Source organism: Dermacentor andersoni, chromosome 11 (genome assembly GCF_023375885.2).
Source record: "Dermacentor andersoni chromosome 11, qqDerAnde1_hic_scaffold, whole genome shotgun sequence".
Taxonomy (NCBI): domain Eukaryota; kingdom Metazoa; phylum Arthropoda; class Arachnida; order Ixodida; family Ixodidae; genus Dermacentor; species Dermacentor andersoni.
In genome coordinates this window covers 76,510,444-76,535,418 of record NC_092824.1, presented here as the reverse complement: position 1 = coordinate 76,535,418, position 24,975 = coordinate 76,510,444, and the positions used below count along the sequence as shown (strand labels likewise).

At 45.1% G+C, this 24,975-nt stretch overlaps 1 protein-coding gene across 1 annotated transcript; it reads right to left on the bottom strand.

Annotated features, from left to right (window-relative positions):
- Window positions 1-252: 252 nt before the first annotated feature.
- On the bottom strand, window positions 253-6,761 carry LOC129382068 (uncharacterized). Its single transcript, XM_055065412.2, has 4 exons — window positions 6,409-6,761; window positions 4,096-4,179; window positions 2,776-2,871; window positions 253-1,286 (listed from the first exon to the last, which is right to left on the bottom strand). Exons 1-4 carry the CDS (start codon window positions 6,606-6,608, stop codon window positions 833-835), a joined length of 834 nt encoding a protein of 277 aa, XP_054921387.1. The 5' UTR covers window positions 6,609-6,761; the 3' UTR covers window positions 253-832.
- Window positions 6,762-24,975: the final 18,214 nt, after the last annotated feature.

The window sequence follows — 24,975 nt, the reverse complement described above, 5'->3', positions numbered from 1 at the left end:
CATGGGTCTCTTCTCGTAGGCCAACGCGTGGATGTCTTGCGGGCGCCATTAGATGGCGCTGCGTGATCAGAGAGAGAGAAGCGCGAGAAATGATTCCGGCTTCATCACTAGGCAGGAGACACGTGACCTGTTAGGACGGTGGCAATACGTAGTGTCGCTACGTTACTGCATTACCGTAAACAGTCATCGTGAGACTCTTTCTGGCAAATGTTTTACTGAGATGAGGTATTCAACGTGACAAAGAACATAAACTTCATACTTAATCAGATATTTATTGCCTTTTTTCTACTCGACGGATAATAAGGGTTCACACTTCGTTAACAGATAAGAAAACAATAACAAAAGGAATACAAATTTTCGGAATGAAAGACGTCAAAAACATTCCTAAAGGAGTTCATTCGGTGGTGACACATGATTTCTATGCAGGCATTCTTGGGCTGCACACGAGTAATAAAAAAAAGAACAGTGCAGTTAGCTTTGCAGGGAACCTTTTATTCTAGCAGTTGTTCAGAGCACGGGATACATGGAATGAGGCAGGCAAAGCAAAGTGTAATAACAGCTCCTTGTCACCTAACTAACAAATTCTTGTCATTTGGAACATCGACGAGCTCATGTACTACATCCGGAAGCTTGCCCGGGCATCGTAACACCCATTGGCAGACATTGCCTTGCAATACCATTTCACTCTTCTTGAGGAAGGAATTGGATATTTTGTTCCTTCAAGCGCAGAATTCCTACCAGAAACCTCTTTGGACCCACAAATGTCGAGTCTTCGCAAGGGCTACCAAACGTGCCGTTCGCCAAGGAAATCCCAATCGCGCGTGCAACGTGGTCACATAAAATCAAGCGAGTGCGCGATAAGGTGGGCTGCCAGTCCAGAAATTTCCGGGAACGTGGCTGGGCACACACGACACTTGTGATGATCGAGCGTGAGATGTCTGTCTAAGCTTGCTCTGCGGACGAAGTGAGAATCGCACTCCGGGCACTCAAACAGACACTCGGACGCGTACCTGCGGCGGTGAACGGCGAGGCACCGGCCCCTGTGAACGTAAGACTTTGCACATTCTTCGCAGTCGTAAAGCCTTTCGCACGTAGGTCGTCGGCGACGCAGAACCCGCACGTCATGCGGAGGCGAAGACCCAGCAGATCCCTCGCAAACGCGTGCTCCCCCAGCCATCGGCGTGCTAGGAGGAGTTTCCAGGTCGTGTGAATGGCCGATAACCTCGCCGCACTCATCGCCGACACGCCTGCTTCCTTGGTGGTCTTGGCTAGTTCCATCAGTTTTCCTAGAAGGGGGCGGATAAGCGGTCTCGGTATTTCAAAGTAGTATTATAGGCACATCGTTTTCACCGAAAGCGAAGTGGATGGACGCAACAGCGTAGTCGTCTGAACGAGATTCCGAGCCACTAAATGCTACCCGCTGGCCGGATCGCGTATGATATTTTCCTTTGGTTGAACAGCGTAATGCGTAATAGCGTGATGTGAAGGTTGTGCGATCGTTCCCCACCTGCGGCAAGTTGTTTGATGATCCACTTTGATTTCCATTAATTTATCGTTTCTTTATTTCATTTATTAAGCACAAGTAATTTCCCCTATGATGTCCTTGGTGTCAGTGTTTGTTGGCTTCTTATGGTATGACCAATAAAAATCGGGTCCCTTGGTTAACCCCCTTTCTTCTCATTTGGTCTAACAGGTGCATTTCGCGTGGGTTCTGACATGCAGCCTCTGAGAATTGACCGATCATATAGTCAAATTGGCGGTTACACTGGAATGGAATGGTTACACAGGAACACACATGTTACATAGGAACATATTACCCTTCACATTGCATTAATGACTGCTTCAAAGGAAATATCACTGTTTTTCCTAAAATTGGCTAGGGAACACAGTTGGCTCGAGGAATGTACACGATGCGAATAGTGATTTTACACTGAAATCTACGCCATTATCAATCTTGCCATGAGCAAGTTGACCTTTTCAGAGCTTAAATGAGAGGCGTAGACTCGTGAAGTATTGAAAATCACGCGCTTCCACTGAATTGAATCACTGATACCGCTAAATGAACTATACAACAAAACTACAACAGCCTCGCAAAAGTTGCTGCTGCGGCTACATTCAAAATAGTCTTTGCTGACACAGCTAAAAGTAACTCGGTGTTTTTGCCCCTCAGAACATTTATTAACTTCTAACAAATGCCATATATTGAAAAAAGAATAAAAGCATTACAATGAGTTATCAACGAAAAAAATCCACTGATTGTGTAGATTCGCAGCTTTAGTAGCACCAAACATCTTCACTAAAGAGGAAACTTGTTTTACAAAAAATTCCTTTACTCGACTGTTTACATTAGCTATTCACGTTAAACAAACTTAATATGATGTAGTTGCATACATTTAACACCTCCGGTATTAAAAAAAAATTACGGCTTATCTTACTGAAGATCCTTGACACGTCCTGAAGTATCATAATATGCACTGCTAGACGCTCTACTTCTCGCGCCAAGGACTAATTACTCACAGTGAATTTTGGATTACCAAACATATACAGCCAGTCAGTTTGTTTCGATTACTCGTGCTTTACTACTTCTTAACGAACTGCTTCCCAAAAATATTCGACGCTCCCTTTAAATACGCTAGAGTAACAAAGCTGATATATTCCATATATATAAACCCCTCGTTCATTTTCCCCCATTGCGAATTGCAAACACAAACCGTTTGTTATAAAACATTTTCTTTATTCCCATAGCAATTATACGGATGCGCAAAACGCACTCACGCAATCGGGACCGCCACAGCAGCTGCAACCACCACCATGAGGTCCTGGCTTACGCGTGAAGTGCTCGGAGTCTCCACAGACGCCAAGTCTGCTTGGCTGCAAAAAAAAAGAAAGAGAAAATAAAGAACAAAACTAACAGATGGTTACGATACTCCCTCATGCGAAACTCCCCAATGCGATATATCGGCTGTCGCGGACAAGTTGTCTCGTGCGGCACATTGCAAACGCAGCGAAATGAGGCGCCTTCCTAATCGGGAGATCGCGAGAGGCAGCGCGAGGGTGACGCATGGGCGCGATTCACAGCAGCTACCGCAGACAGACCTCCGCTCATGCAGCGCTTTGTCATGCAGCCCACACACACGCACGCACCATCAGTGACCACACACGAGCGCGCTACTCTCGCACCTCTCTTGGTGGTCGTTGCCACAGAGCCCGTCTTGCGCAGCACTACCATTTTCTTCCGACGCTGTCGCCATACCCTCCTCCGCTTCCCACCTCGTGCGCTCTTCGCTATCGGCGTGTTTCACACCCCTCCTGCGCTCTGCGTTCGCTCGGTTACGTCGAGGGACGCCGACGTTAAACGCAGGAACGGACGAGCTCCGCTCTAAAAGACGAAGTGAAGAGGGCGCGTCGTCAACGCTACGTTAAACGGCCTCGTTCGTGTAGCAAGGAAAGGAGTCTACTACTTTTGCTGCTGGTGTATGTGCTGTCCGCCGGAACATTATAAGTCCACTAGCGTTTCGGCTGACCTGCTGCGCGTGCGATCACGTGTTGGGCCGACAGGCTTGGCTTCAACGGCGTTCCCCTATGCTCCTTCCTAACTTTTTCCTTCCTCCGGTGTTGGTGGCGGCGCGCACAATGTATGAAGCTCTATGGCGGCGCGTACCCCTGCACAATGCAGCGAGCTCGCAGTTTAGTATTGTCCTGGGACTCCTAGATTGGCATTAGATGCGCATGCGTCAAGGCGCCGCAGCACGGTGCAGGCGGTGGACTATAATGAGGTCGGTTGGTTCTTGCGCCACCGTAACCTGACGAACCTGGCGCCCCCACCTTCCACCGCCGCTGGATGACGCACACGCTGTGCCAGGCTACAGAGTGGTCTTTAGAGTTTGCTCCGCGTGCCGTAATATTATAAAAAAATTAGATGCCACCCTCACTGAAAAGCTTTGCCTGTACCTCATGTTTATCTAGCAAAATTTCTTAACGCACCTTTTCATGAGGGCAAAGTTTCCACATTTTACAGCGAACGATTTAGAAGTTTCTCGGTTCAAATTAGTTCTGACTTCAGGCAATGGAGTTATGAACGAAAGCTTTGCTCACCTTTCTGAAGCCTGGACTGGCCCCACCTCTTCAGATAGCTGGCGTTCTGAAGCTTCGGCTTCCTTAATTGACTCTTCGGTAGCCCTTGTATATAGAGCCACATCAACATAAATTACCGATAACGTCATGTGATGTACTCGCATATTAATGCGGATGGCATTATTCATTGTAGCAGCAACGGAAACAGTTTTTTTTTTTTTACTTAATTGCGCAAGCATGTTTAAGGACATTTTTATATTTTAACAGCAAACGAGCAAGGAGCGTTGCTGCTTAAGTTAGTTATAATTTATGGCAATGAAGTTAAGTTTTACTCACCTTCCTGCAGCCCGGATGGCTACAGAAAGGCCATCCACTAGGAGCTTTGAAGTGGACGGAAGCCTCAATCGGTCAGTAGTCGGGATAAGCAAGATACATTTAGAGTATTAGTGAAACAAATGCAGGAAAGTGATTGATACGACCTGATTCGTTACACACAGGCAGCGATACAAGTAAGTAGTAAAGTCTTGAGGAAGAGATAAAAGAATAAGATGTATACAAATACCAAAGAAAGACAAGCACGCATGGCATACTTGAATAACTCGAGCAGGCTAGGTGGCGATTTGTCACCGCCCCGTTTCAAAGGTGATGTCAGTAAATAATAGCCATCATCAATAGCGCCACCTCCCAGCGTTTAGGGTGGTGGCAAGCTTTGACTAAGCCAGCGCCGCACATCCGCCAAATTGTGTATGAACTATCAAAGTGGCTGTACAGTGCCTTCCACTGCTGTGTAGAGCGCACGAGCTGCCGGCTTCGCTCTGCAGGGCGACACCTGACGGCGGTTGCTGGATGCGAGATAGCGTGCCCAGGAGCATGCGCGGCCTGATAAACATGCAAAACTGTTTTTGACGAGTAGCGACGTTGAAAAGCGCCTTTGTTTTCCCTAGCCTGCACTCGGTCTGATGGCGCTTGCGGCACGGCAAATGTCATAGAATTAAGCGCATGGGCTGATAACGCGCGCCGGTCATTTCGCCACGAATGAAGCGCACTCACGGGCTTTTCGAGATAACAAAGGCGCTTACGAACATCTGTTCTGGTTGAATGCAACACGCGCAAGCTTGCAGGTTTATTAGGCCGCGCATGCATTTGTGCACGCTGTCTCAGACCCATTAATCGTTGTCAGGTGGCGTCCCGGAGAGCAAAGCCGGCCGTTCGCGTGCTCTACACAGCAGTGGACGGCACTGTACACGGTCGTCCACTTCCAATTTGAACACGGCTCCGGGCGGCCGGCCTCGCCGGCCGCCCGGAGCCGTGTTCAAATTGGAAGTGGACGACCGTGTACATATGCGTGCATTAGTACGTGCGGCGGTCTCGCGTTGGCTGGTGTTTTCAATTTCCCCCGGTGCCGTTACTAAATACTAGCCAGCTGGACGCTGGGAAGAGTATTCCACAGTCAAAAATCATCTTAGGGGTGCTACGCCGGCCACTAGCAATTCGCCTCGGTGTGCGCAGCTGACTAATGCGCATAACAAACAGGTGGAAGAAAGACAGACTAAGAAAAAAAGCCAGCGATCTCAAGAGACCACTCTGTTAAGACGAGTATAAAATCTGTTCGCTTTACCAACCCACCCAACTTGGCGCACTTGTCCAAGATTTCCTACATTAGCTAAACGTCGCCCTATACATAAGCAGCAATAAGCGCGAGTTCAAACGCTAAAAACAACTACGATGTAATCTTTGTCCTCGTTTTATTCTCTTGCCGCCTACGAACCGCTGGATATCAGACTGGCCAGACTGTGTACTCTAGAAACGCGTGAATGACGTGCTTTGCCACGACCCTAAACACGTCGCTTACTGCGCATGCGCGAAACCCTTTAGCAGGTGACCGCTGTGTATGCCGTCTAAGTTCTAGTCTGTTAAAAGACATGTTTTTTGCCACAATTGAACACTCATTGAACACTAAACATGTCTTTCGGCAAGCACCAACTAGGCCAACAAGCAGTTCTGTTGCAACATATTTCTAGTCTGTTCGAGCCATATTTAATTTCCAATTTACTGCTCATGATTCTGGGATGTTGACAAGTTACGTAGCAGTACTTACGCAAGATCTACAGTACATGGCAGAACTTTCTAAACACCCGTACGCTGACAAGCCCCAACAAAAAAAAAGAAACAGGACCTTTATTACTGAAGACACTTTCTGGTTAAGAAACTAGAAACTGTTTGCAGCAAATAAAGATATTTCGGTTAAAACTGATCTGAATATGGTAGACTGCGTACCAGGTGTACTCTGAGCGAGCTTAGTCCTTTGAAAATTTGAAAACTGGCAGGCCTTACCTGAAGTTCTCTTCCACGTTAGAGGCTTCCTCGGTTCCGGCTTTGCTTGTACTCGGCTCTGCGTCATCTTTCGTGGTGTTTGTCGGAGACGGCGGAACCACGGTGTTTTCTTCGGCCATTGCTGCACACCACAACTGAGCAGTGCACGCTCTGTCTTCAACGAGTTTGTTACTGGTTGACAATTCACCATGCAGCAGCATTCGGTTTAGAGGAAGCGTCCGTGCCGAGAAAAGACTGCAGTTTTATCGCTAAGGGCACACGAGCGAGCGTCACTGCTGTTTCGATAAAAAGAGCAAACGGTGTGAAACTAGTCGCAACTCGGTGCTCTGTCACACGCCTTGCAGAGGGCGCCACAGCCCTCGGCACAATTTTCGGACGTTGTCCGCATGCGCGCCTCATGGCAAGGCCAGCTTCTATATTGCCACGCGTTCATGGGCGCTATTCTGGACATTCCGCCATTTTCTTCGATGCATGACGTAGGCGCGACGCAAACAAAATGGCGCTGGTGGCCCAGTTTTGCTTACGTAACGTGACGCCAACTTGACGTTTCGCCTAAGAAACTGAAATGAAGGCACTGAATGTAGCGTTATAAGTAAAGCAAAACAGTTTTCCTCCGCAGTAAAAATAAAGTAGCTATCTCAAAGCATATGATGATTCCGTCGAAAACGCTTCTCGCTTCCGTCGTCTGCTGCGTACAAGCCGTCGTCTGCTTCAATAGCTAGGATGCGTGTCCCCGGAAAATGGAATGAGTCATCGCATGTTGGCGCCAACGCGCTTGTTTTCTTGCTTGAGACAACATACGCGACCTACCAGTGGTGATGCGCGCACGTTCGGCCACGTTATCGCAATTTCGTGAAACGCAAGTGACTCAGCCCGACTCGGCTGGCTGAGAAACGGCCGAATATCACCGATAGCGTTGCGCGCGCCAGAGATATCCACTAGCGCGACGCAAGCGCCGGCGCTGCCATCTCTTGTTCATTTCGCTGGTGCGGGAGGAAACTTCAAGGCGCCGCCTTGCGTACATTTCTTTTTATAAATTAGAAAGAGGCCGTTGTCATAACTTTTGATTGTGCGAAAAGGCATTAATCTTGATTACAATACAAATGCAGCAGTGAAAAGTGGACAACATTTCCGAAAGTTTGCTATGTTCAACCAATCTTATTTCGTATAAACTCGTTCTTTTAAAAAATGATGGCCCCAAACACAAATGCCAACACTACCCGAGAGCGATGCAAATACTATGAGCACGCGTTATGAACAAAATATTTTCGTGGCGCCAAACGGCGGGGAAAATGTGGCGATACGCATTCCTCTCGGCTGTCATTGCATATGGCTGCTCATTAGCATAATTCGCGCGGCTCATCGCAGCAAAAATTATGGCGGAAAATCTCCGCAATGGCGGCCCAGCACAACGTCACGCATCGTCAAAATGACGTTTACGAAACAGCCCTTCCTGTGACGCTCCTCACGAGATACTCCTTCAGCCAATCAGCAAGCTGGCATGGCGCATATCTTGGATCGCCAGCACATATTCGCGCAATTGCAGATGCATTGCACTGGCTTCTGCACGCTACCGCTCACATTCTTTTTGAAGCGCTAACATCACAATATATCTGCCAAGGACCAAAAAATGTATTAGTCCATAAAATTTGCAGCTCCACGTCACGTTTCGTCATCTTGATGAAAACGCAAAATGACATTTCGCAAAACTTCCGTTTCCCGGCACAAATTTGAAGGCACGTGAGCTCGCCACAGCCAATCAGAGAGTCAACATGGCGGATAATGGCGGCCGTGCAGCCGCCATGCGTGTCGAGAATAGCACCCCTTATCTATCTTTCCCGGAGACCGGCTTTCCCTGACTATAACCGAAATGTTCAAAGTAAACGCCCAGTGCAAGACGGGCATCTCTGTATCGGCCTTTTCTCGAATGTTGTCGCGGGTTTTATCTGTCGTTCATGTTGTCGCCGAGCCTTGTATAATCCGATTGTGTGCGCGAGGAGAACAGTGGTGTACATTGCAGAAATTACGCAGGCACCAGCGATTACGCTAGAAGGCTCAATTAGTTATGTTTAGAATAGCCGATGCGTCTAATCCGCATATCAAATTTTTCGACGATCGAAGACCACGCTCGCCACTATCGGTGTGCATGAGTCTCACCTGATTTTCTGGGCACACGTCCTCCCAATAACGAGTTTTTGGGACCAACAGTTGTGCCATTGTCTTTTTTTTTTCCACAGTCGCTACAATGTGACATGTCCTCTGTAATAGCTAATTGCTTCGCAAGCTCTATTTTCCCACTTCTTTGTCGTCAGCACCATGTTTTAGGAGCTGCTCCCCTCTCCACCACTACCACCCTCCAAAATATAATATGAAGTAAACGCCGTCGTCATGTCAAGCGGCTTATAGATGCGAAATGCGGTTACACTACTGTAGTTTGACGTCAGCTATGCCACTGCAATGCGCCGCGTCTTCGGCATGTACGAATGGGAGCTATGCTAGTCTTTAGCTTGCTACCTCTCAAACCGCTTGCGATTTCGAGCTACCTTTCATGGCATTTTACGCCTCACGTCATTTACAAAATTCGCTTAGCGATTTCATAAGTCATGAAATGTAATCTTGAAGAACACTCTGCATGTGTTCGAAACAGACGCCGGGCGGACAGTTCAGATCGTTCTCGTGGAACCGACACGAAGAGACTTCGCCGCGAAGACCCCCTGTGGTGCGCGATTTCGAGCTACCTTCCATAGCATTTTACGCCTCACGTCATTTACAAAATTCGCCTAGCGATTTCATAAGTCATGAAATGTAATCTTGAAGAACACTCTGCATGTATTCGAAATAGACGCCGGGCGGACAGTTCAGATCGTTCTCGTGGAAACGACACGAAGAGACTTCGCCGCGAAGACCCCCTGTGGTGCGTGGCACCGAAAATGGAGCCCCTAAGGAGCCGCTCCTCCAGCATACACTGTGACTGCTGCGTGGGCCGCGCAGGCCTGCGGCTTTTTTTTTGCGGCCGACCAATTGTTGTCTTCGAAATCTTGTCAAAGGTAGCAGGGTAACGTAGGGTAAGATAGCAGGGTAAGAAACTTACGGGCCCACGACATAATACATCCAGTAATCGCAGCAACCCAGTTGCAGCTCCGTAGCAACCTCCGTTATTTCTAGTACCGTTGCTAAGACATTGCTGCAAATACTATCCATGAAGTGGCCGCTCTCGATGGGAAGCTATCAATTTATTATATTTAAGGCCCCTTTTGTCCTCTTAATGGAATCATTCTGCGACATTGGCCAAGAATGGAGTCATACCAATATCCCACACGCAGTCTTGAAGACTTTTGTTCCGGCCAGGCTTGTACATATTACAGAAAAAAGAAAGTAAATGATTAGACTTACACTTACTTCATAACACAAATGTCATGGACTGCAGTGACCGATTAGTACCTTCCGCAAGCAATTATTGAATTACTAGAAAGTAATCGAGGAGAAGGGAAACCGAGGGGCCCGGTTTTTCGTAAGTCACAACTAGATGAAGCCAACAGGACAATGATAACAAGGAAAGCAAATGAGGCATTACTTGTTTATTTAACGGAAATGTAGAATGTATGAAGAAATAATAAATTGGACGAAAAAAAGTTGACGGCGCATTCATACTACTGAGCTGAGTAGCGATGGTAACGCGATTAGCATTCTTTGTCGCGACAGGTGCTTAATTAGTAATTATACGAGATGGATTCTTGCGATGCTGGAACTAACGAGACAGAAAGAGGGTTCCATGGTAAATTCAATTGCAGAATGTTTACGTTAATGTGGTTTAGTTGCTTTGTATGTATTCTTAAATACGATAAAGTATATTCGAATATATAGAGATGATATGTATCCTCTACACATTTGTACAGTTTAAAACTAAATATCCATCGGTTCGGCAGCACTAGTAGACAGTAGAGCAACGTCCCATTTGTGCTGAACGCGACGAGCACTGCGATGGAGTAAGATCTAAGTGTCTGACTTTGCGGACAAAGTTGTCCACGAGCACACCGCCGGTGTAGGACATAACCACAGCGGCATGCTACTGCTAACAGTTTCGTCTACTGCCGTGCCACCTCGCAAAACGAAGCTGAATCAACGTGCTGAGCTACAATCGGATGCCACGAGGTGGCGGAACTCATTCTAGTCAGCTCGAACGCGCAGGGCGAATTCGTCGACGGATGGTTCATCGATTTTGGGGAACGCCGTTCCGGGACATGGAATCCGAGACTACGTGCACCGAACGACAGGAATTAGTCTTCTTACAAACATCACCAGGGCGCGCCTCTTTGCTGCAAATGGCTGTTCCCGCTCTTGTCGCCATCTGCGCGGCGCGAATTACAATAGGCGCATTTAACCCATCCATGCATTGGCTTAGACGCCCTTCGCGGTTCTTCAGTAATAGCAGTTCGAAAAAAAAAAGCACTTAGGTGTTTTACGTTAGCATCCATGAATGGTTCTACGGTAGACTTTCAAGCGACGAGTCGCAGTTCTACATCCTGCCAGTAGTAACTAACAATAAGTGTAACTAATGAGCTAGAAAAAAAGCATTCAAACGAAGAAGGAGCGTTTGCAATGGGGGAAATGGGAATGACACATTTCTAAAGTTAGCAGACGGAAAGGCAGCCGCATGGGATTGAGATCATACACAACTACGGAATGTCCCTGTCAGGATTAAAAGCAGAAAGGGGCAGGCGAGACAGAGTAGGCGGCGGGATAAAAATAATTAAGGTGCGGGTAGATTCTTCATGCGCAGGAATCAGCCAACATTGAGATATCTGGGAGGGACGTTTGTTTTGAAACACAGATATTAAATTTCACGGTGACATAACATCATGACATTGGTGACATTTGTGTACGTTTACCAAACAAGAATTGCAAAATACACGCACAGCATTATGTCTCGCTGTCAAACGACAACTGCAACGAATGCTTGGACTGTGTAAGAAGCCTGTTTAGGATAGTGTATAGATAGAGAAGAGCCTCCGTGCAAAATGTAACGTTTGCATGGCGAGTGGACGCGCCGCGAAAAGCTCTAAAAAGCTGTGTTTGATGCCGAAACTGAAATAAAAGTCGCAGTTTCGCCCACAAGGCGAAGCATCGATTGAGATAGCAAATTAGTGGACAGCTATGTGAAGTAGGGATAGCAGCTTTAACAGCCGTGTAAAATTGTCAACATAGGCATGCTAATTAAATTAACATGCATGGTGTCATGCGCGCGCAAGCAAACATGAACGCATCGCTCTCCATGACCGAGGAAAGTCGCTATCAGAACGCTGGAGTGAGGAAGCGCGTCAGCAGCAGCGAGCTAAATGACTTTCTTGCTGTCTCTCGCATCAACGCGAACTAGGCCGCGAAAACAGCGCACGGCGGTGTCTGGCCCCGTCGCAGGTGGCTTTCAATATACAGCAGCCCGGAGTAGAACGCGCCCTCCTCCCTGGCCTCCGCCCACAGCCTCTCGCGCGACGCAAGACGGCGCGCTTCCTCCTCACTTTCCTTCATTGCATGCGCGAGATTCAGCCGCTTCGCCGGCTCACCATCGCACGCTTTCCCTGGCACATAAAGCATACGGCACTCAGGGACAATTTTATCGCCCTTGTACTTTATAAGGAACCTCACGGCGACGCCCATCGCGGAAATGCGCCTGGAGAGTCCAGATTATTGCTCTCGCAAAAAAAAACAAAAAAACAACGCCACCATTAGGGCTCGCCAGAAGCGTTGCTCCTCGATGTGACCTCCGAGATAATTCAAGGCCCGCGGCTGCTCACGGTTCACTGAAAAATCTCGGAGGCGAGGCGACATGTTGGAACTTACGTCATAGCACCAACTACGTGGTACACGCGTCGTCTCCAAGGTGCTGTTTAAAGGCTGCTAACAAGAAAACTCTGCAATTATTAGCGCTACGGGCTTGCTAGGAGTGCTTCAGTGGCATAAACAACTCATTAAAAGAAATCTAGTGGAATTGATAATTTTTTGCTGTTGGCGTTAACTAATAAGTGTTAATAATAACGAATGGAATTATGCTATGTGCCACAATCGAGGTTTCAAAGCAATGCATTGCCTAAGAAAAACACACGGTACAAACGTTGCTTTCAGGAACACACCGTTGAAAATATAGCTTTTTAGGTTCTCATTGGCATTCCTTTTTTTCGTTCTCCTCCATCGATAAGTGTTAACTGAAGTTAACAACGGGTGCACATTGATGATAGATGGCATTTTGAGGAAGGAAACCTTACCAACAGCCTGAAACAGCAGAGTATTGAAGCGATGGAGGAGAACGTAAAAAAGGAATGCCAATGAGAACCTAAAAAGCTATAATTTCAACGGTGTGTTCCTGAAAGCAACGTTTTTACCGTGCGTTTTTCTTAGGCAATGCAGTGCTTTGAAACCTCGACTGTGGCACATAGCATAATTCCATTCTTTGAAGTGGATTACTAGAAGTGGCTAGGACGTTGAACATCGGACCTCAACTCCATTTTATTCACTTGTTTATAAACTCCTCGAGGACTTCGGGATTTTTCTGACAGAGACCGGCGGACATTTACCTCGGCGGCAGACATCCAAACGACAAGGGGAATGATCTCATAATGGTGATGACTGTGAGAAGTATCAACGTACTTCAGTAATTCCACGCCTATAATGTTACTTACTGCAACAGCAGTAGAATGCGATAGCGGTGGCCCGTCATGTTTTCATGAACAACCAACTGCAACCAACCAACCAACAACCAACCAACAACTGCAGCGTCATATTGTTAGAACAATTGTACCGCGCTAGCTCAGTGTTTAGATCATCCGGCTCTTATCTCCGCATTATTGTTGGCGCACGCGCTCAATCACCAGTGATGGTAATGGTTAAAGCTTAGTTTGATTTTCCTCATGTGGCCAGGATAAAGTACTAAGGCAAACTGGTGGTCCAGTCGGTTTGGAGGGGGAGAGGAGGTCGTATGACGTCGGAGTAACGGCGAAAATTCGGACGGACAGAGCCAAACATGTTTCCAGCTTTTAACTGCTTCTACAACAAAATAACACCAATGACCCCACATAACGAAGAAAGAGTTGATCAAACATCTCGTTTATTTCCTAAAAAAGTCAACCATCGTACTGTGGCAGCCCTATGTACCTTTTGCGTTTGCGTCGCAGCAAGGACTTCGAGACGCGACGCGAAAGAAAGACAGAAGAGGAGGACAATGTTAGCATGATTAGTTTGCTTTTTTAGCCCTCTGTGTGCTTTGTTGGGGGCAGTTCTCAACCCAGTGTGGCCAATCCCTCTAGTAGGCTCGTGTCATGTTCTGAGCCAACAACAACAATAACAACAGCTAAACCTGGATGACCATTCAGCAGATCTAATGTTTGTTTACAGCTCGTAAGAAACAGATTGAGCAAAAACGGAGAATGGCAGAAAAGGGAGGCTGTAAGCAAACGTGGAAGTGCACTGACTCACCTCAAAATTTCAACTGTTTTCATTATTGCGCTCTCATAATTATTTATTTTTTATTCATTTACTTATTATACCCTCAGGGCCAAAGGCATTACAGCGGGGAGTGGGTAATATAGGATACAAAGATAATCAATACGATACAGTGAGTTTTGTTAAAACAATTTCATCATTCTCCAAAACAAACAAAGGCTGTTAGTGCACCGCGAAATCCTTGATTATCTTCAATGGCTGCAGTATCGGGAGGGAGGCGGTTCGATTCGACAGACGTCCGGGGAAGGTAAGACTGAAAAACAGCTTTAGTATTGCATTTTTTTATGCCAACCTTGTGCCGATGATCATTGCGGCGGGAGATCTACCCCGATGGTGAAATAAGATCGTCGTGTAGCAGGACGTGATGATATACCTCTTGGAATAGAGTGAGATGAATGACTGACAGCTGTAGCTAGCTCCTGATGAAGGAGCGCATGCATATATAACACGCGCATTCCGCTTCATCACATTTTCGCAGGCGCATTATCTATTCCGTGGTTAAATTCTTTTCAAATAATGTTACAAGCTATTTTAAAACTGGAACCATATGTACAAAAAAATAATAAAGCGAAACCTAGAAATGATATTAAAAGGTGTCAGTTTCATTTATAGTATAAAGCAATGCTCTCTCTCTCTCTCGCTCTTTATTATTTTTGTGCGTGTGTGTGTGTCTTATACAGGAAGGCTGTAGGTAAAGGTGCCCAAATAAGCACAACAGCGTACCAAACTCTTCTTTGCTCCTTTGTCAACGCTGTCTTTCTTTCACACGTTCCCAAAGAAAATCCAGCCACTTCGCGCAATTTCAATCCATGCGCCCTGCCAGCGGACAAGAATTCAATATAAGACGCCGTAAAGACTGACCTCTATTATTCCTCAGAATGTGCCTTTCTTGTTTTGCTTTATCCATTTCTTTATTACTTTTTGTTGTCATTTTCGAAGCGCGACCTCAAATATTCCGGACAGAGGAACGCCTAAAGACGTTATTTTCACGCGTGGGTGATAAAGCGGCTTCTTTCTGGAGCTCGCGCCATGTCTTCCTATGAAAATAAAGAACCAGACCGCTCGAAGGCGCGGTTGCAGTCATTTGTTTGACCTGACGTCATACGATTAACGTTTATTTCCCCTCCTATACCGGAACGTTCAGCTTCTTTCGCTAGTGTTAGCGGTATCCCAGTTTTCTGTCTCTCTCTCGCACACGCGCACAGCCACGCGCACGTGAGCACACACACACGCGCACACACGCACACTCACACTCACGCACATTCACACACTAACGCGCATGCAGACGCACAGTAGAAAACATACACCTTGTACAAGCGCAGCAAGTCAAAACTGATGGGAGTGCTAACCGTCGGCACAAGCAAGAAACTTAGAGTAGCGGTGAGAAAAAAATAACTGGAAAGAGATCCGCCGAGCCGAGCCTACTACAGGCATAGGTAACTGTGGAGTATACTGCAGATATAGTTTTTAATGAGACTGAGATAATTTAAAGTGTAGACATGCAGGATGCTAGACTGCAATATACGTCGCAAAGCATGCTGTTTTAGTTAACCTAGCTCAAGCACGCTATGGTTACCATTGATGACCGTCCCATTTCAATGGTGAAGACGACAGAAATGATCGCCATGATGTTTAGTTGAAATTTCGGGTTAGGCTTCCTTAGGTGCACCTCAACTGCGCATTGGTGCTTGAGTCCATTATATAGCGACGGTGGTGGATGAGGGGCAACTTGTTTCTGGCAGAGTGGTGTAGATCCAATAACAGGGCAAACAGCTGGGCCATTCTTTGGGGTTGCGTTGAGGAGGTGGTCTCTAACGCCAACTCAGCGCAATGAATGTGGACCGACAAAGCAAAACCAGTTCTTAGCTCTTAATTGGTACCGCTACTAAAGCACGATAAAAGGCCCCACTTTAACAAGAAAACAGTTGACCGAATACCGTGTTCCTTTTTTGTGTGTATTGAGAGTGCCAGAAATTGTCCTAGGAAGGCTCACAAGCGTTTGCAGAGCAAGAACCAGGGCACGTTACACGAAAGCAGGAACACAGGAGGACGATCGTCGGCTATAGCTATAGATGAAGTTGGCTGACCGTCCTGCAGGTCTGGGGTCCCGTCAGAAGTGTCCCACTTTAATTTTCCCATAAACACCCCTTGCGGGCATAATAACATATGGTACTAGAAGCGCCAGCTTAAAAGGTTGGCACTCTCGGTCGGCAATTCAAAAAAAAAAAAAAATGAAAATAAAGTTGGCCGGTGTGGGATCGCGGCGCAAGCACTGCCAAAAGTATTCTCGATGAAAAGTACTGTAATGACAGAAGTGGACGACAAAGAAAAGGAAGCAATATGTTGTGTTATTGCTGTGCATGTAACAGGTGCCTTCTGTTTCATCACATTTGCCCAAGCGCATGGTTGATTCTGTGACTAAATTATTACGAAAGTAACGCTACAAGTTGTTTCGAAACCTAAGCCACATCTGGTTGAAATGATTAGGTGGAAAATATAATATATATATATATATATATATATATATATATATATATATATATATATATATATATATATATATATATATATATATATATATATATATATATATGTATCTATAATATAAAATAAAAGAAATAATTGCAGTTTGATTGCATTGCACAAAACTGCTGCGCAACAAACATTTTCGCTATAATCTAACGAAGTAATCAAGGTGAAGCAGCCTAAGAAAACACGAAAGCGTACCAGACCCGTTCCCTCGGAGACCCTTCCTACTTCAGGAACAGTGCTTTCGTTTGATCTAACATTCATGAGAAAATGAAGCAAGTTCGCGGTTTCAATCAATCTGCTCGGCTAGCGAGCAAGAATTTAAATTAAGGCGCTCTAGAAGACGGCCCTCATTTGATCCTGACATGCTACACTGCTTTTATTTATGCTTTCATTTCCGAAGAAAATTTCCAGGAATTTCCCGAAGAGAAGAATGCCTAAAAACGCTGTTGTCGTGTGCGAGTGATGAAGTAGTTTATTGCTGGCGCTGGCGACACAAGTTGCTTGGAAGGCAAGAAACCGAACTGCTGGAATTCACGGGTGCGAACATTTGTTTTACTAAAGGTCTGACGATCAAAAAAATGTTTTGTTTATTTATTTGTAGCGATCAGCGGTCCTTCAGGATCGCGCCGAACTGCGTCACAAAGAAGAAAAGAAGGCAATATTCTGCAACGTGCTTACCTCGCACCACCGCAATATGAGGAGGGAGTTCATGGAGCACCTCGAACATGTTCTTTAAAAGCAGAATCAAGCTGAGTAAGTTTCGGTCGAACGTTGCCTTAAGCACAAATGCAATGTCCCAAAATGGAGATTTTTTTTTTGGCCTTACTTGAACTATGGCACGTCCTCAACGCGTTATTCTCAAGAGTTAGGCGCTTGGAATCAAATCACAAGACAAGAAACCACGACGCGAAGGTTGAAAAACGCTACAACTACTCGCATGCTGCCCACTTTCACTGACTGCTTCATGAAGTTGCGCAAGATATCTCGGGTTTACGCGCTCGTAAGACAAGTTGTGTAGTCCTGAAAGTAACAGAACTAAATTCGACACGTTACTTTTGTGCATTGCATGCGCAGAAGGAATCCACCCCACGAGAACGTTGCTCAAGCGGGCATAATACGTAAAAAAAAGAAAACTCATGTGAGACAAAAAAAAAAAATAACGGACAGTATTTGTTTAGCTGACAGTACCAGACAGTACCTCCTTATTTATTCATCCCAACGAAAAACGAAAGAAAGGCTTATTAAGTTGCAGGAGAAACAAGAGTCGCGTTTATTGCCCCTGAACTGATGCGAGCTCCTTGAGCAACGTTGGAAGATTTGACTCGGCTAAGGGAAGCTAAATATTAGGAGCTTGCAATAATTGAAGACGCGCCAACGGAGTTCTGCTGTAAACCTTCGGAAGCTGAAAGCGCTGACGTCGTACAGGTTGGGACGGCACGCATACCCGGCGTTTTAATTTGAAAGCTTTGGACGATTTGATGGACAAAGAGAGAGATAGAGAAAAGCAGGATACATGGCTTGACATGGCGTTCCATGCTAAATGCAGCTGTTTCGCGTGCCTTTGCGATAAACGCCGCACACAGACTAAACCACTTGACAGCATTAGCCCTTGCTTCGTCGCACGGACCACTGGAAGCACACAATGCGTCCCCGACATGCAACTGTACTGGAAGGAACAGTCCTAGACGAAAGCTTTTAGCAAATTACCTGCAAGTGACTTTGACGCCAGCTTCTTAATGATGTGGCAAAAAATTACGCGACTGCCAATTTGCAGCGACAATGGCAGTAAAATATCCACTGCTAAAACAAGCCTGATGTTAAGCGAACGGAATTAACACTCGCTGACTATGTTCGTTGTAAGGTGACAGGTGTGGAGTACTGTACAAGTACTGTAGGTACAAGTGGACGACAAAGAAAATGAAGCAATATGTTGTGTTCTCGGAATAATTTAGCTATAGCTTCCACGTCAAAGAGAACATGTCTTGAGTGTGTAATCGAATGCTGAGAAAAAAACTTCCTTGCCTGCTTTTACCCATCTTTGGATTAAAGGAACGAGGGACAGCTTTTCCATGGTAATGATCACGTTGCTTAGGTCTTTCCGCCTACCTCTGAAATAGGCCCGTTATTTCTTGTGTGCTTTTTTTAGCTTAATGAGAGTGACAAATGCTATAGTATAACATTGAAAATGTGCCAAAACTTTAAACGGCTAGAACTCAGAGTGAGTAACATTGCTCTAAGTAAGTTCATGTGACACACCAGCATCTGCTGCATTTACTCGTGCCTGAAAGCACCCCTCCAAGAATGCCCAACACTCGAGATAATACCTTCCGAATATTCCGCAGCTTGCTTCACTCACTCACTGCGTCACGCATTTTGCTCATGTTTAATTGCTAACTAATTCGTTGTCTTCGACAAATGCCTGTTTCCTGTGTTAAGAAAATCTCTTATATGGTAGGCCAGAACAATCAACTGCCATAAACGACAATTTTGATTCCCAATCTAAAATTACCGCGAAACGCATGCACAATCGAGAAGACGACCTAAGTACTGACAGGCAATGATCGGCAGAATGGACGAGTTGGTGGTTTTCCATAGTGTTTAAAAACAGCGCTAACGACACAAGACACAGAAAAGAGGGTGGAACACACACGGCGCTAACTTACAACCGCGTCGCCCGCTTAGTATTGGTAAGTATCAGTCAATGTCAGTACTTTATACTTCAAGCGCCATCTGCTTAGATGGGCGCAGAACGCTGCCCTGCGTTACCACACAACAGCGTTTTTGCTATCTTGCCCTAGACCAAATATAGCCTTATATACCGCTGGAAGTCGGGCTTGTTGGTGGATGGTATAACGCAGAATGTTAGTCCGCGGAAAAAAATACGAAAAAAACGAATGAACTGCTACTGTTCTTCTCAGGCTGTCCTTTTCATCTATGTCTTCTTGTCTCGTTTACTCATTTATTGCCGTTCTAGAAAATGGTTAATTAGGAGAAAACACACAAGAAATGAACTCCAAAGAAACAGAAGATACACTGACCCGGTAAGCGGCTGCCTATATTTGGTGTCCTTGCGCAAAGACACCATTTCGATTAAAGTAGTGACAACCATTCGAAAACATTCACTTAATTTCTTTATAGCTATTGTCCAAAGTTTTAGAATTTAAATAACCAAAGGAAATATACAAATAATATTCTTAGTTTTTATGGCTCCGAAAGCCAACGTTGCAATTTAGCCTTCAGGGCGAATATGGTTTGTGCCTAAATCATGTTGCGGTCATTATAAGTATTATTCATGCTATATTTTTCTCATTTCTGTGTTCAGTGCACTAAATAGCAATATGATTGTTACTACTTATTGTACTTGACTAATGTAGCGTTGAAATATTACCAATATTGGAAACATGTAATGCAGTTTTGTAAGTATAGATGAATATTACGCGACAAAATGTGCAATTAGCCAATGTAAAAGACTTAATTGCTGTGACTAGAAACAGAGCACGAAGCAAAGGGGAGCCACCGAGAACAATCGAAGGTCCCCGCATATGCTTTCTAGGAGAACCCCCGGTAAATTGTACACAGATCTGTGTACTATCAATGATTTTCACGGAAACTGATTGATAGCAGCCAGAGAGTTTCCCATATTAAGCTTAGAGTGATGGTATAAGCTTGGTAGAGTCTGTTGCAACAAGAACGTTCATCAAAAATTGCGAAAGGGGCAGTCGATTTTGAATATAGGCCAGCTACCGTTCCATTCCGCGAATCAACACTCAAAACTTAATTTAGAGACTTCCCGCCAGAAAATTTACTTATGGAAAATCCATACAGACCCTTCTGTAAACTTCGTAAGTTGCTTTTTAACATCATGTGCAGCGATGTTAGAAAACATTATTTTTTGTCGTCTTATGTCCACCACATTCTTCGAAGCAGCCTGTATAAAAATATACCGATCCCAAGTGCACATAGCGGACCAGTTCTTAATTTTTACCTACGAACTTACTGTGGGCCTAGCCAACGAAAAAGACATAAAACTAAAAACATTTAGACAAGAAGTACGCATGCCCATGTAGGAAGTATTAAGTAGAGTATGTACTATAGAAACTTATGTAAAAAAAGTAAAAAAAAACAGACATGTTCGTATTTCACCCGAGTGCACAGCAACGTCTCCTTTGTGGACCTTGGAGCTTATCTCAAACTTAGATTACAGCACTCTTCTCTTTACGCAACGAAAGCGTAGGACGTGGTATGAAAAGATGGCGACAAGATAATTAATCACGAAAGAGGTTGCTTTCCTCCCGCGTTTGTTTGCCCTTCCAGGAAATGGCTTCCGGTGCCTTTCCGTTTCTCAAAGAAATGCACTTTTGTAAACCACGTGGAAGCGGCACTTGCCTAAGAGAGATGACGACCAAGAGATATTAATGCAACCTGTCAGCTGAGAAACTTCGCACTCCCCGTTATTAATTACTGAAACACCAATGCTTCGTTTCGTCACTGTGTGGGCAAGTCTAACCAAGTAAGTGTGGACAAAGATGGCGCTTCGAGCATGTTTTTCTTTTTAAATGAAAGGAAACATATTCTTGTGACCTCATTTCAAAGACATACAAATCTGTATCTGCTGTCACTCGTAAAAAAAAAAAGAAAGTAGGCAGTTCATGGGGAAGGGCGCGCCTGTTACTGCGACGTTCTTGCATTTCCGCGGAAGCTGTTTTAAGCTATTTTTGCAGCCTCGTGAACTCATGCTACTTCTTCGAGAATGAAGCTTGGCTTGCGTTTTCAACCAACAGGTTCAAAGTCATTCTGGCTAACTCGGCTAGAATTTCTAAATATACATAAAAAAAATCTACAACTGAAGCTTATGTTCGAAAATAAATGGAAAAGAGCTATTGTTCTCCTCCGTATCCTAAAACATGACTAATCGCAAAACTTTTCTTTCTTTTTACAGTTTCGCAGGCCATCAAATGTTTTGTTCGCTGCAAGAATACATGCTCCTTAACCTCACACCTACAGTTAGGAAAACATCTGTAAGATCCAGAGCGACACACGTGAGAGTGTCGCTTTATTTTTCCTCTAGAAGTACTTATATTGGGGGCAAGGACATGAAACCACGGACAAGGCAAAACAAAGTCTCATCTGTAGTTTTGTTCGTTTTGTTGTCTCGTCATAGCTCTGAAAAATAGAACTATGTCAAAGCAACTCCCCCAACAGTACATTCCTTTAGTTTCACGCGGCAATGCCGTTTCTATCTCGCTTTGTAGTACCTATTTGCAGTAGCATTGCGGTTCTTTTGACTCCTAGCTCTGAAACTGCTGCAGTCGACTACAATTGTGTCCACTGGGCTTCGGCAACAGTTGCTAAGCCACGCTTATATGAACGCGATAGTAGTACCTCCGACTACCTACAGCATCGTTCTGACACTATATGTGTACCATGATTTGCATGCTCGTATCCGGCATCCTGCGATTTAAATCGAAACTGGTGTCGCTTTCCAGAGAGCGTTGACGCGTCATCGCAGCACACGGCATGACAGTAGTTTCGCGTCTTTTCTTTCAATCGATGCGATGAGATAGCAGTCTACGAGGGCCCCCTTCACAGTAGCGACAGCAACTCCTTGTATTCATGCAAGCGAACCTAACGTATTGTCAGGTTTGTCGCCAGGAAAGCTTGTCATTTGAAAACGTAATAACACTAGATTGTCGTTACGTAGAAAAGCACGACATCTTCAGGTTACCACTCCTGATTTAGCGGTTATCGCTAAGTCCGCCCGCTTCAGCGCGCTTCTACAGATTGCACCTAGCTGGTCAGCACGTCCGAGTAACAGCAATGCATAAAGACGGCATACATGCAGCTTCCAAATTTTTACCTTCAACTGCTCGAGCTATTTCGTAAGGGATCACGCACGATTTCACGAGTGATCATCATGGACTATTTCTCTCACTGTAAACAGAGATTTCCGAATCTGTGATTGAAATAATCTTTAGGGGAAACTGCCTGCTATTTAAATCATAGCCGTAACTCTGACGATTGCATAAGTGGGCTATACGTTATACGTTAAAGCAGTCTCGTGCAAACAAAAGTTCGTAGCCAGAGCTCACGACACGTCGAGATTGCAAAAATCTCTAGATTTGTAGATTCGGTAACGTTTGAAACGCTGACAACTATATTGTCGTCGGATTCTCCGGCAGCAATAAATTGTACTACGCACAGAGTATGACAACATGAAGAGCATTCTGGCGATAAAGCAGAGGCGAGGAGCAGCAAGTCGGTTATCGGAATGTTCGCGTATAAAAAACGTGTAATGAATAGGCGTTGGTGCACACATATGACGTAGGTGCATTGTGTTGGGGAGATACGCACATTTTAATGGTCTGTACGATATGTGACGCAGGTCGCACATATTCGAGTTGAGTGGCATATATTCTTCTGTGCGGCTTTCTTCATGTCACCTTTGTCTCTCGTCTAGTGGTCACTAAAGTGTACAATGTTTGTTTAGTGTAGCAACTAGCGGCCAAAGAGGAATCCTGCTTTATCTCACAATAAAAAACATTTATACAGGCAAGAGCACCGGTACTTGGTGGCAGACAATAAGAACTCAGAATAGTTGCTTACAAAAGAAACATATTTTATTGTAGCACCCTTGATGAGGTCTTAAGGCAATAAAATGAAGTGAATGGAAAATAGGCGACAAAGTACAAGCGAGATTCAAGTAGTTTTCACTTCTCAAAATATCGAAGTGTGAAAATTAAAAACTGCGCAATACTAAACGAACAGACGATGCTTTTCACTAACGGAATCATTCGTCAAGTAATTGTTCGTACGAAAGGGCAATTATGCGCGTAGAAGTTCGGTTTGCGCACAAGGCGCAGTGCTCGTGATTGAGAAGAGCGCTTGCAGCGTAACCCGGAAATTTATTAAGGGCTTCGAGAAACGTGGGCATTGAAAAAAAAAAAAACGAACATTTAAGTTTGTCACTCACGTTTTTCCAATTTTCGAGTTCAAGCACAGCTGGTGGGTTTGTGTACCAACGCAGAGACCTGCCGCGCAGTTGTGCATTGCCTGCACACCTCCAATGAGCGTGATTAAGCAGCGCCACGTGCTCACACGGCACCCGTTAAAGAGACGGACGAATTACCGGTTCAGAGAGAGAGAGAGAGGGTGTGCGAAATGGCTCTCAGTTTGCCCAGATTTCGAACTCGGTAAACGCCAGGATATCTATAGACAAGGCTGGCACGTGCTAGCACGGAAGTCACTTAGAGGGCACGTGGATGAGTAAGGATCGATGGCACAAATACTCGCGGCCCACTAATGGGTTCGTCGTCTGGAGGAATGGCACTGCCCAAATCCCCGGCACACCGAAAACGTGCACTCACGTTATCCTGTTAAGGCTTCGCACACAATGAACGCCCTTGTCCGCGAATGCGAGTTCGCCGTGACAAATTTGAGTTGACACTTCCGCAAGAGGTTTCGGGTAAGTTTCATCTTATTTACTTTATTTATATGTACTGCAGCCTTACGTTGTGGCTATGTCGGAAACGAGAGGCAGTAAAGTTAACACCGAGAGCAGCAAAATGAAAACGAGGCCAACACAAGCAAATCATAGAAGCATTTGGCATAGGAAAGTGAAAACGAGGAAAAATAGTAACACAAGCAAAGAAACCTGCGTATTCCCTCATGGTCTACCCTTCTGGTTTGGAAGATAATGATAACACTAGTCGGAACTGTACTGATAAACAAGTTTCTCCCGAAAGGAGTGCGTTGGCAATACTACTGCGGAGTTTGATCTGTCGCTGAAACTGTCGTCTTTCGGAAGGCCCCCGCTGAGGCACACACACACAGGAAAGCATGCAATGCAAAAGAAAATTACCTTTGTGAATGCCGCCGACTAAATTGCTGACGCTGCTTTTGGTTTATCTGCGCTGTGTGAGCTTTGTACATCTTCGTTTCTTTTAAATAAAAGCACAAACTATATCATTGGCGTCTGACTCTAATCACACTTCTTATCTTCTGCTCCTCGTTGTTTCAATTGTTCGCTTTTGAAAGTCTATACAATCAATTAACGTTTTTTTTTCTGCACCACTCTAATCTCGAGCAATCGCCTTCGTTTGGTATTCGCCATGGTTTCAGATCATCAACGACACCGTCGTCATAAAAAAAGGTTTGTTAGCACTGGCATTTTACTTCACATAAGCAAATACAAACAACGAAGAAGACGGACTGAAAATACCATTTGATGGTATGGCAAACTCTCTCCCCACATGCTTTATTTGCTGCAGCAATGACTTCTAATAAACATGGGATATTCCAATATGTAAAAACAGATAGAGAGAAACCTTAGCCTTCTGGCTTCACTCGATCTTTCCCAGAAGCGAGCAAGAACTTCATCTAAGGCATCGTTTATTTATCATGGTTATTTGCTCCCCTCAACGCTAATGTGTTAGATTTGCTATCCGGAGTAGGTCGTGAACTTGAAGAAAGCTTGGAAGAATGATGAAAGGAGACGATTTCGCCTGCATGTGATGAATCGACTCATTTGTACTTGGGCTGCTC